The sequence below is a fragment of the Aplysia californica genome, unplaced genomic scaffold, assembly GCF_000002075.1.
Source record: "Aplysia californica isolate F4 #8 unplaced genomic scaffold, AplCal3.0 scaffold00867, whole genome shotgun sequence".
Taxonomy (NCBI): Eukaryota; Metazoa; Mollusca; class Gastropoda; order Aplysiida; family Aplysiidae; genus Aplysia; species Aplysia californica.
The window spans coordinates 92,789-106,257 of record NW_004798137.1 but is presented as its reverse complement, the minus strand read 5'-3'; the positions used below and the strand labels follow the sequence as shown (position 1 = coordinate 106,257).

Sequence of the window (13,469 nt, the reverse complement as noted above, 5' to 3'; positions counted from 1 at the left end):
ATTCTGCCTCTGGTCTGGGGGAAGGAACACCGCATGGAAAGCCCGCCTACAGACAACCTTCAGTAAAACCCACCACACACCCACCACCATCATGCACATGTACACACACAAACTTATACACACACTAACTAAACATGATCAGTGGGCAACTTTTGAACGTATGACGAGCTGAGTTGTGGATGGAGAGACAGTGTGAGTGACAGAGCGGGTGAAAGGAAGAATTAACGAGTGTATCCACAGGCGACAGCAACTACAAGACGACGACACCGACCCCCCTGGCCTGGTCCACAGCTCACGAACGAAAATAATGCAGCTTAGGCAGTGTTTTGCCTATATTATTGTCCATGGTTCGCAGGGTGCAAGGGAATGAGTGAGATTTTCTTTGTGTATGCCTGGAGGGAGGGGGTGGGGTGTGAAAGCCATGCGGACGGGGATGAGCCGCGGGAGAGAACACGGGAATTGAATGAATGAGTGAAACTGAAAAAGATGAACGGCTCGTGAGCCCTGGAGTGAATGGATCCTGTGTTTCTATTTGTGTATACTTTGAACTGTTACTGAATGAAGGCTGAAATAAAGCCCGAAAAACAAACGCACACACACTCACTCTCCACTTACACACTTACTATCACACACAGACACACTCACACACGCACATACATACACACACACACACAGGAGCAAATTTTTGGGTCTATATTTATTTCAATTTTCAAGAGCTAGTCTAGATATTTTTAGATGAGTGTAAAAACGTGAAAAAGAAATGTTTCACAACAGAATGAAATCAAAATTAGAACAGCCCATGATAAACAACAAACATTAACAAATAAGGGCGTGTGTCCACCTGTCCGAAGAAGATTGGCTGTTTTAACCCTAAATGTGAGTAATTTTTTTTTTTTTAAGGAGAGGATATTACATGTAAATTATGGAATCACACACCTTAAGGGGCCTGCCAGTGTCGGTACATTATTGGTCATGGCAGTGACCACCGCAGATGCCAGTTCTAAAATAGTTCTATGTGTCGTTATCAATAACCCTCCGTAGATCTAGATCTAGATCTAGACAGCACACGAGTGAACATAACACATTACGTTTAAGAGCAGCACCCTCCATAGGCAACTCGTCATATCTGTAGCGAAAAACTGTTTGGAATTGTAGCATTCTTTATATAAATATTTACTGCGGACATTTTTTGGACCGCTTGAACCATATTGTATACGAACAATCTTTGGTAGGCCTATACTATAATTATAGATCTATATAATATCCGAAATTTGCGGGAAAGGATGTGATTTCAGAGTGTTCGGAGAAATAGTGCCCAGCTTTATTTTCCCGAACGTTCGGAGAAATAGTGCCCAGCTTTATTTTCCCGAACGTTCGGAGAAATAGTGCCTAGCTTTATTTTCCCGAACGTTCGGAGAAATAGTGCCGGCCATAATAATTGGTTCTGATACTGGATTCTGGATGGTTCTTGTTCACTTCCCGGCTGTCCTGAAATCTTGGATGTCATTCAATGTTGTATTGTTATAACTCGATCACAATAAGATCAATCTGCGGGGCCAGGCACTTTAATCACTAGATTCTAGATTTCTAGATCTATTGGCTTAGACTTAGAAAGTTCTTTTGATGTTATGTTAGGGTCATGGCAAGTTTTGGTCTTTGGCGGATGTTTGCTGTGACATGCGACTAAACGTATGACGCAAACTATTTTTAGGTAAGACGGCCATCCTGTGTGATGTAAGATTAGGATACCCCTCCGATCACATGATTACATGGTGTAAACAAAGCCAACTGCATGGCACCAAAGATCGTGTAGGCCTAGAATCTTCGGCGCTTTTTCGGTAGTTCCCACCCCCATTATTTGATCGAAGTGACTATTTCTCCGAACGTTCGGAGAAATAGTGCCGATCTTTATTTCTCCGAACGGTTTCCGGCTTCCGGTCTCGTGATTTTTTGTCTATTTATTGCGAGAGTTCGGCGCCAACTTTCATTCTGCCTCTGGCCTCTGGTCTGGGAAGGAACACCGCATGGCAAGCCCGCCTACAGACAACCTTCAGTAACACCCACCACCATCATGCACATCATGTACACACACTAACTAAACATGACCAGTGGGCAACTTTTGAACGTATGACGAGCTGAGCTGTGGACGGAGAGACAGTGTGAGTGAAAGAGCGGGTGAAAGGAAGAATGTGCGAGTGTATCCACAGGCGACAGCAACTACAAGACAAGACGACGACACCGACCCCCTGGCCTGGTCCACAACTCACGAAAGAAAGGAATGCAGCTCAGGCAGTGTTTTGCCTATATTATTGTCCATGGTTCGCAGGGTGCAAAGGAAAGAATGATATTTTCTTTGTGTGTGCCTGGAGGGAGGGGGTGGGGTATGAAGAAAGTCATGCGGACAGGGATGAGCCGCGGGAGAGAACACGGGAATTGAGCCTGAATTGAATGAATGAGGGAAACTGAAAGAGACGAACGACTCATGAGCCCTGGAGTGAATGGATCCTGTGTTTCTATTTTTGTATACTTTGAACTGTTACTGAATACAGGCTGAGTACATTGGTCGCAGCAGTGACAAACGCAGATGCCAGTTCTATGTGTCGTTATCAATAACCCTCCGTAGATCTAGATCTAGATCTAGACAGCACACGAGTGAACACAACACATTACGTTTAAGAGCAGCACCCTTCATAGGCAACACGCCATATCTGTGGCGAAAAACTGTTTGGAATTGTAGCATTTCTTTATATAAATATTTACTGCGGACATTTTTTGGACCGCTTGAACCATATTGTATACGAACAATCTTTGGTAAGCTTATACTATAATTATAGATCTATATAATATCCGAAATTTGCGAGAAAGGATGTGATTTCAGAGTGTTCGGAGAAATAGTGCCAAGCTTTATTTTCCCGAACGTTCGGAGAAATAGTGCCGGCCTTATTTGATTGAGCTTGACCTACATCTAGATCTAGATCTATATACGTTTGATTCGCGGCAAGCTAAGATATCAAACCTAACAACTGCAAAACATTAAATTGTGGTAAAATTCAGGGGGGCATGCCCCCCTGAAACCCCCCACCATGTTTTTATTAGGTCAGGCAAGCCCCCCTGAATTTTTGAAACCCCCCTACTCTTGGGGCCAATACCGGCGAATAACAAATGCGGGGTGGGAACTACCGAAAAAGCGCTGAATCTTCTATATACCGGCGATTTTGTAGTTTCGTTCGTTAATTTAAAGATTATATAAAGTCCAAAGCTGAACGCCAGAGACTGAATTGCCAGGTAATCGTTGAGGAGTGAACTAAACGTAAGACTGGAAAGAAACACTAAAGCAAAGCCAGAAAATAAAAATTCAAGCAAAGAATGGTACTTTATTATCGGTAGTTCCCACCCCCCAATTATTATTGGCCGGGTTAGGCCCCAAGACCAAGAGTCAAGAGTGGGGGGGGGGGGGGCCCCCCTGACCTAAAAAAAAAAATATGGAAGGGGGGTTCAGGGGGGACATGCCCCCCTGAATTTTACCATAATTGAATGTTTTGCAGAGGTTGCATCCCTGTTCTTTTTGTTGCCTATTTGGTCATCAAGGTCAAGGCTTCCGGATTTTCTCTGGATGTAAACAAATGGATTGTGGACTTTAACGAATGGAACTACAAGATCACCAGCCTACCGACCATGGCGCGATGTTTTTCCAGGAGATGTAGCCTACCGGTCATGTGATATGATGCGATGCTGTGCCGCTGCTTATCTCTTCTGCGTATTACGGCAATTTTCGCGCGCTTTATTGTCTTTGCGTTTACCGTGTTTAAATTTCAAGCATCAGCGTTCTTACTGTTGTGGGCATCAACGATCTTAGCGATCTTCCATCACCAGAGCATGGCTGACGTGCTGCAGTTAGCCACAAGTGTGAAATTTTAGGGTGCGAAACACGTCGATATGGATAATGGGTCAAGCCACTTCCGCAACATGTTGTTCCATGCGGTATCTCCAAAGTTTGTGAAGTGTTGTAGAGAGTCTTTGGGATCTCCACAGGAAATATTTGACACAATTCGACAATCGTCACAGGTGGAAAAGTGAGGGCAATTGACTCAATGGTGTAGTGTAGTAGGTACCAAAAGCGCAAAACATGTCCGTAATTGAAGATTGTGATGATACAGAGGATGTGTTGGAAGGCTGGGGTTACAGTCATAATGTCATTTTCAGTTTCTGTATCTGTTACTGAGAAGTAAACTATTTGATAAAAATGAAGCTGATTACTTCTATTTTTGACTTCATTTATTACACAATATTGTGTTGAAAAAGAACATGAATTTTGCAGGAGCCCTCCCTGAATTTGATAATTTTTTAAAATGCAGCTCCAATACTCTGCAAAGTGAAAGGAAACTGGAATTCAGCCAATTAGCCAATTTAAAGAAAAATTGCAAGATCTGGTTCACAGAAGGCCTTACGAAAGGCAGAAATTTCTCAGATTTAGATTCGAAGTTGTCTTTAAAAATTGGATTGTTTTTGTTTCAGTTTGACTTGCGAAGTCAAATGATGACGAGTTGTAGTTGTAAAAATAGTAAATGTAAGGATAAGAAGGTTAGAATGGAGTAGGTGTTGCCTCCCATGTTGGGGGGGGGGGGGGTTCCACTTCTCATGCATAGTGAGGATAATATTGACAATGGCTAAGACATGGGTGATTGTGAAAGTGAAACTGGATTAGGAAAATGACAGTACAGATTTTGTCAAGCCTAAAAAGAAAAGAGGAGTGTGAATATTTTGTTAGTAGTGTTGGGTGCAATGACGTAGTAAAGTTTTTTTTTGTTAATGCGTTGCATGCAGAAAGAAGTTACATTAATTCTGGAACTATATATAGACTTGTCAGCTTTCAATCGTTTATGGATGGGATTTTACAAGTGACAATGTATGCTTTTAATGGTAGTGGGGTTGGTTTGTTGTGGGTGAAATTTTTGTTAGTGGCGTCATTTTTACTGCATTGGGTTGCTCAGAAAAGGCCTGTTTTTGGGAGAAACTATTATAACCCATTGGTTGTGGTGTTCTAGATTTGGTGAATTTAGCCTTTTCTGGGAAAGTTAAAAAATGTAAATAAATAAAATTGAGTGCCACAGGTTTCTCTTTTCTTCTTGTTTTCCAGTTGGCAAAAGATTTACTGCACCCCTCTCTGGAGGAAGAGAAGAGAAAATGCAAACTGAAGCGACTAGTGCAGAGCCCCAACAGCTATTTCATGGATGTAAAATGCCCTGGTGAGTTTTTACTATTTTTCACTCTCTGTGCTTTTGTTTTTGTTGAAATTTTGTGGCCTGTTTTCCGATCTCTCAGAATGTGGGTACATTGGGTGGTCGTTCAAAAGCTTTATTCATGTTAACTGTATTTGGAACTTGTTGGTGCAATTGGTGGGTAAGGGCTCCGCTGGTACACAGTATCCAGCCAAGTTTTTCAAGATCTATCCTTTTACATATCCTCGTGAATTGACAACGGAATTGTGGGTTCAGGGTTCCAGACTTGGGCCTTATGTTTTGTCTGTGAGAAAGACACTTTACACGAATTTCCCTCACCTCACAGGTCTCCCTGTTCCGCACAGATGTGCGTATATTACACATTAAACCTGCAGGTTACCCCCTTATAGTTTTGGGGGTGGGTGAGCGTTTCTCTTTAAAATTTCACTTCAGGTTTTTGCATGCTTTAAAATGTAGGTGGTGTGCGTCTGTCAAGCATCGTTTTCCCCTTTTTCCGCACCGAAGCAGAGTCTATGATTTTACTACACAGTCACTTTTGTCCGTGTCAAAGCAATCGGCCTACATTTTTGGCTGCATGCAGTTTCCGTCGACACTGGCTTGCTTCAGCGGAGAAGCTTGTCGACATTGTGGTCGCTCTCTTTTGCCGGTGTCCTTCCTTGTGTTTACCCCTGCCATGAGATTACCCACATCCTTTTTAACGCTACTAGTAAACATGAATTGTCCGCCATTTTTACAAAAAAAATTAACGATACCAAAGTATTAAAAATTAACGGAGAGTCTCTTTCCCTGCTTTCACAAAACTTGCTGGACTCTCACTCACCACCCCATTACTTCGGTGCCCCGTGAGCGTGGATGTTTAGCTCAGAATCGTGTTCATACAACACTCTGGAGTTCACGTTGACCACAAAGTTCACAAAAGCTGTTAACAACAAACGGATCATTTGGCATTTAAAGCATTTTCATTTGATGAAAAGGAAATGATCTGGTAAGCTTGTGAGATTTTCACGAAGGGAAAAAATTGAAATTCTGGAATGTGAATCCTGGGGTGGCTGAAGAATAATCATAGCTGCCACTTTTCCGCTAAATAGCGGAAACTCCGCTTCATCTAGCTTTTCCCGCTACTTTCCTCCTTCCTCCGCTGGACCGTTCTCGGTCGCAAATTGCAATACTTTTTTTACACGCGGAAAACTCCGAACAGGGAGTGGGACGAAAACGCGCCTTGCGCTTGTCAGCCCGTAGCTTCTTACTTCCTTTCTGTGTCTACTTACTTTACTGCCTAGCGCTAGTTTCACCGCTAGAGAAAGAAGCAGACATTGTGCGGCTTCAAAAGTTCATTAGAAAATTGAACAAGCCGGGTGCTGCGCTTTGTGTTTGGTGCTATACCGATCTACAGAAATCTTGTAGTACAGTGGCAAAGGTGTTGCCTCCTTAATCCAATACTGCTCTACATTGTTGCACAAGTCGAAAGAGTGAAAGAAATCTTTTTATGAGACAATAGTTAACAACAAACACTGGGTTTTTAGTCACCAAACTGGGTCAGTCTTGTTGGTCAACTTGGGGAGGGGGGGGGGGTGGTCCTTTTAATTCAGTATAGTTAACAAATAGTACATTTGTCCCTTCCAAAAACATTGATGTTCCAATATGTTGCCTCTGAATCTCACTGGTTTTACTCCAGCCTTAGAACGCACGTACGCCTCTTTGCGTGAATTTCCTCCTTTTTTTTTGAAATTCCTGAGTGGCAGCTATGAATAATAAATCTTTTCTTTGTACGTTACAGTCGGAATTAACCCCTTTTGGTTTTGTGAACTTTATTTTATTTTTGTTTGACCCAACCACCACCACCCTCCCTCCCACTCTAAGTGGACACAACTCTTGGCCAATGTTACTCATCTATTTCTTGTTTTTACAATGAAACCTTACAGTTAATTAAAAATCCAATGAAACCTTACAGTTACAGTTAATGAATACAAAATCGTTCTCATTCAATCAGTCATGGTTACCCTGTGTGACTTAAATATATATAATTATATAGTCGAACCTGTGTAAGACGGCCACCCATTGTCAAGGAGAAAAGTGGCCTCTGTCTGTATGTCTCTCTCTCTCTCTCTCTCTCTCTCTCTCTCTCTCTCTCTCTCCCTCCCTCTCTCTCTCTCTCTCGTACCATAATTTTCTCTTTCAACGACATGTTTCTGTGCTATGTCCTCAGGCTGCTACAAAATCACCACAGTGTTTAGCCATGCCCAGACCGTTGTCCTGTGCGTTGGTTGCTCTACTGTCCTGTGCCAGCCTACTGGTGGCAAAGCCAGATTAACAGAAGGTGGGTGTGTGTGTGTGTGTGTGTGTGTGTGAGTTGATGATGGGGTTTTGTTTTGTTTGTTTGTTAGTTTTTGTCTGTCCATGATCTGATGCAGCAGAAGACAGTTTCAGAAGGGTTCTAATCAGCTGTGGGATCTTGTTTGGTTTGACTTAGTGCTCATAAGTGGTTGGAGGGTGCTACTAATCTAGTACATTCTACTTCTTTTCTTTCTCTCTCTTGTTTTTGTTTCTTCTGCCATGCTCTTTTCCTGCACTATATGACCGTTGTCAGTGTGTTTCTCTTTTCTCAATAAGACCAGACTTAGTGTTCAAATATTTTGTGGTATAAAATAAGTATGGCGATAGAATTATGTCTTCTCTGGTTAGCTAGCCACCGGAATCTTGTCACTGATATCCATTCTAACTTCCTCTCTGTTGTGTCCATAAAGTACAGAACTATGGAAGTCGTGGGCTATATTTTTTAAGGGAGAATCCACAGTCCAGCTATTGTGTCAGCGTGTCCCATTGCTCTCACAACCGTTTATACTGTGGACAGTAAGTGGGTCACACCCCACGTCTGTCTCGCTATACAGAACAGCCTGAACTTGTGGCTGGCTCTGCACGAAAAGACAGATACATACAGACGATTTTCACAATGTTTTGTTTTTAAGAAGTTTACAGTGCACATATGTCAGCTCTGAATCCCACATTTTGTCGTTTTTGTTAGAATATAACCATTAGCACCAAGCCGTGTTCTCTTGTGAGTGGTTGGAGGGTGCCACTGGTGGGTCCAAATTTTTTAGTTTCCCTCTGTTGTTTGTCTGTCTGTCTTGCTTTTAATTTACCCCAGCACTTGGCCATTATTGTGTCAATGTGCTTTTCTTTACAAACAGTCAAACCCTTTTCCTTCGTTGTATTAAGAATAAAGCTGATCTTTATGTTTTTTATTTCTCCCATAATTCTCCCCGTGAGGGACTGACTTGTATTTACCTGTTTGTGTTGTCTGGCTTGTTTTTGTGGGTGGCTGGCGGGCGCTCTTGGGTTATTTGCTCCTACTTCTTTCCTGTTAAACATCCATCATCAGTATCTCGCCTCCTCGTTTTCTATGCATTACTCTCTAGCATCATATAACATTGCTTATATTCGCCACATATATGACCTATTTGTGTTGCAAGGGGTGAGCAGAGTAAGCCTGGTTCTCCGTTTCGACTTCTCTGTTGACACCCACCTCTTGACTCATAACCTTATTCCTTATTCTCTTGTGAGCGCCGCAGTAAAACCTTACTAAAACCTGTTAGAGGGCCATAAGACTCATACGAAAAATGATTTTAAAAGAAAAAATAGGTCTGTCTGGCATTGAATCTCATCTCCTGTGTTTATTTGAAGCTGATGCTCTGTTGCATTGAGTTTTCTTCGCCACCTATTGTCATCTATAATGTCCCACAGTCCAGCTATTGTGTCAGCGTGTCCCGTTGCTCTCACAACCGTTTATACTGTGGACAGTAAGTGGGTCACACCCCACGTCTCTCTCGCTATACAGAACAGCCTGAACTTGTGGCTGGCTCTGCACGAAAAGACTGATACAAACAGCACTTGTGTATTAAGAAGTATCATTGTTATGTTTATAATTTTGTTCGCTGTAATTTCTACTACAATTTTGGGATTATGATTGTTATTTCAGTGAGGTGTACGATCTGGAAGTGCCCAAGATGTTTTGTTTTTGTTATATGTTATTTTTGGGTTGTAAGACTTCTAATCTTTCTCATTTTTTTTTCTTCTTTAACTAGATAGTCTAGTGTAAAGATGTCCCTGTAAAATATGTGGCGTGAATAGTGGCGTGAACAGGCATTTTCCTTTGTTCTTTTACTTTTTAAAATTAAATTTTTAAAAATAATTTTTTAGAGCGTGTCATTTACAAAAGTATACCATCTAGCACACATACAACAGATTTTCAGGTCCCAGTTTTTTTCTTATAGATATTTTCTTTGTACCTGCATATGAAAACAGTAACATTGCAAAATTTTGCATTCTGCTAATTTTACGATGTACTTGCTGGACTAGGTGTTTTTTGTAGAACATTTTCCTGTAAGGTTTAAAAAAAAAAAGTACAGATATTGTCGTCTATAATGTCCCACAGTCCAGCTATTGTGTCAGCGTGTCCCGTTGCTCTCACAACCGTTTATACTGTGGACAGTAAGTGGGTCACACCCCACGTCTGTCTCGCTATACAGAACAGCCTGAACTTGTGGCTGGCTCTGCACGAAAAGACTGATACAACTTGTGTATTTGAGCTCTTTAATTTTAGAAGTATCGTTGTTTTGTTTATAATTTTGCTAGCTGTAATTTGTACAACAATTTGGGGGTTATGATTGTTATTTTAGTGGTGGTCATAATAAGATGTTATTGGCACGTGGGCACACATGGCTTTCTTTGTCTTGTCGTTGTGGGGTGTAGTCTGGAAGTGCCCAAGATGTTTTGCTTTTGTTATATAATTATTTTTTGGGTTGTAAAACTTCTATTATTTTTCTAATTTTTTTTCTTGTATAACTAGATAGTGTAGTGTACAGATGTCCCTGTAGAATATGTGGCGTGAATAGTGCCTCCACAGGCATTTTCCTGTTCTTTTTTTTTGACCTTGTCATTTAGAAGTATACCGTCTAGGGCACACATAGAACAGATTTTCAGGTCCCAAATTTTATTCTAGTAGATATTTTCTTTGTACCTGTATATAAAACAGTAGCGTTGAAAAATGTCATGTTCTGCTGATTTTGCAATATTATACTTGCTAGACTAGGTGTTTTTTGTGGAGCATTTTCCTGTAACCTGGTTTGTTTGTGTGTTTAAAAAAAAATTTAAAATAGTACAGATATTGTCGTCTATAACGTCCCACAGTCCAGCTATTGTGTCAGCGTGTCCCGTTGCTCTCACAACCGTTTATACTGTGGACAGTAAGTGGGTCACACCCCACGTCTGTCTCGCTATACAGAACAGCCTGAACTTGTGGCTGGCTCTGCACGAAAAGACAGATACAACTTTTGTATTTGAGCTCTTTAATTTTAGAAGTATCGTTTTGTTTATAATTTTGCTAGCTGTAATTTGCACTACTATTTGGGGGTTATGATTGTTATTTTAGTGGTGGTCATAATAAGATGTTATGGGCACACATGGCTTTCTTTGTCTTGTCGTGTGGGTGGTTGGCGGGTGCTCTGGTGTGGTTTGCTTCTTCTTTCCTATCAAACGTCTATCGTCCTGATCTCTCCTCCTTCTATTTTGTGTTTGTTCCTCTCTTGTAACACCTCTAATCTTCGGCACTTATATGACCTTATTGTGTTGCAAGTGCCGTAAAACTCTTTACTAAAACTGTCTTGTCGTTGTGGGGTGTAGTCTGGAGGTGCCCAGGGTATTTTGTTTTTTTGGTTATGTAATTGTTATTTTTGGGTTGTAAAACTTCCCGTTGTCTTTCTCATTTTTTCTTCTATAACTGGATAGGCTAGTGTAAAGATGTCCCTGTAGAATGTGGCGTGAATAGTGGCGTGAACAGGCATTTTCCTTTGTTCTTTTACTCTTTTTTTTTTAAATTAAAAAATTTTTTTTAGACCTTGTCATTTAGAAGTCTTGCACACACACACAACAGATTTTCAGGTCCCAATTTTTTTTCCAATAGATATTTTCTTTGTACCTGTATATAAAACTGCATCGTTGCTCAATTTCGCATTCTGCTGATTTTGCAATATACTTGCTAGACTAGGTGGGTTTTTTTTGGGGGGGGAGAACATTTTCCTGTGACCTGGTTTGTTTGTTGTTAAAAAATAGTACAGATATTGTCGTCTATAATGTCCCACAGTCCAGCTATTGTGTCAGCGTGTCCCGTTGCTCTCACAACCGTTTATACTGTGGACAGTAAGTGGGTCACACCCCACGTCTCTCTCGCTATACAGAACAGCCTGAACTTGTGGCTGGCTCTGCACGAAAAGACTGATACAACTTGTGAATCTTGTGTTCCATTATGGTTTCTGTTTATTATTTATTTTTTAAAATTGTTTTAGTCTTATCTAAATCTGTGTTTGTCACTCTCTTGTAATACTTATGCTGCTCTTCTGCGTTTATTTGATCTATTTTTGTGTTGCAGTTGTTGTAAAATACTTTCGAAAACTAAACTAAAACCACCACCTCTTCCCATTACAGAAATGCCTCCCATGTGACTTACGTAGTTTTGTATTTTGATGTCTCCCCAGGCTGCTCTTTCAGGAAGAAGCAGCACTGAAGAACTCCTTATTGACAGCGTATGTGTGAGCCGAGATGCGTGCCTGGGGGGGAGGAGTGAGAGACGAACACACTGACAGACAGACGGTAGCCCGACCGGGAACAAGGAAGGAAACGGACGATGGACAGAAGAGAGAGAGACCACCACCCTGGCTGTTGGAGCCGCAGCACACGCGGAGGGGTTGAGGCTGTTGGGACCCTGTATGCTTTGTGACGCGTTGAAACATTTTTTCCCTGTTGAGGATTGGAGGAAATAAATCCAGTCTTAACTTATATGCTACCACAACAGTTGAGCTTGTTGCTTTTTTTCCCCTTGTTTTTTTTTTCTGTGTGTTGTCTGGGGGGCATGTGGGTAGTTAAAAAAATTATTTTTGTTTATTTATTTATTTCTTAGTGGTCTTCAAAATCCAGCAAAAAGAAGGTACCTGCAGTTCATTTTGTGAAATAGTTCCAAAGTTGATATTTTGCCGATAGGATATATTGCTTTCAATAATATATCATACAAAACTTATCGGCGATGGGCCACAGACGTTGCGGCCCAGTTGGTTAGATGCTGGGGCACCCTGGTGATAAAAATAACATCAAATTTTGGAAATTGCTTTTATCTGAATTACCTAAATGTCGCGGGTAACTCTTCTTCTCGCTGGATTTTGAAAATAAATTAAAAAAAGGTTGATTTACCAAAATAGCATTGTTTTCTTATCACACGGAAGACGGACAGCTCTGTCTTTACTTAACAAGCAATAGCCCTTTTGACATTACAGAAATACTAAGAATAATAATAGATAGTATTTGTATAGCACATATTCCCACTCAACAGCAAGCTCTATGCACTTTACAATCTATATCATGACCACAGCGGGCCTGATAGCATTCTGACACATCTACTTCCTTGGAAGCATACAGTGCAAGCTGCCGTTTTTTTATTGGCGCTAAAACAGTAAAATACAAGATATTTCGCTGTCTACTGCCTATAGCCGGGTATCCATTCCCACCTCGATGAAGTGAGGAAAATTCATGTTTTTCTGTTGAGCCAAAGGCTCGAACCCTCTACTAACCTCCTGACCAGCAACTTCAGGATTAGGAGTCCGGTAGCCTAACTACTAGACTACCAACGCCATTTGTTAATATGGTTTACGGAGAGCGTTCATACCAAGAAATGAACAGCAAACCATGGTTTGATATACGAGTATATCAGTCCCCTGACTACTAGCTACTCTAGAATTACAATTTATAAAGTTCTATCTGCTCAGTACCCGACTCTATTTCTCCGTATCGCTAGGAGAAAATCAACTATAAAATTTCTGCGAACAGTTTCCGCTCTCGAGATTTTTTGGTTATTTGAAAATGGAGTGGCCTTCGTGTGTGAGAGAGAGTGTGTGTGTTGGTAAATTTTTAAAAAGTTCTTGCTTTAGGGGTGCCTAAATGCAAAATTAGGTTACTGCCAAAGTTGAGCAGTCTTGTTTTCTCGCAGTACCTTTTGAATTTGAAGGCATTTTCAAATAAAATACAATCGGGGAACGTTGCCCCAACCACAATTTATTGAAATATCTGAAACAATTAGAATCTAAAAATCTCTAGATCTAGCTCCTGAAATTTAATTTCGATGCAAAAAAATGCTTCTTCCCAGTCCTCGCAGAATGAAAGGTGACGCCGAACTCTCGCAAATAA

The 13,469-nt window shown here is 41.1% G+C and overlaps 1 protein-coding gene across 1 annotated transcript in view; it reads left to right on the top strand.

The window, feature by feature from the left end:
* The window catches only part of LOC101858526 (40S ribosomal protein S27-like), a 12,739-nt gene extending 655 nt beyond the window's left edge, over positions 1-12,084 (top strand). The window contains exons 2-4 of the mRNA XM_005110232.3: positions 5,138-5,246; positions 7,447-7,557; positions 11,771-12,084. Of these exons, the coding sequence (XP_005110289.1) occupies positions 5,138-5,246; positions 7,447-7,557; positions 11,771-11,799 (249 nt within the window). The 3' untranslated portion in view covers positions 11,800-12,084. The remainder of the gene's footprint in view (positions 1-5,137; positions 5,247-7,446; positions 7,558-11,770) is intronic.
* The last annotated feature ends 1,385 nt before the right edge of the window (positions 12,085-13,469 follow it).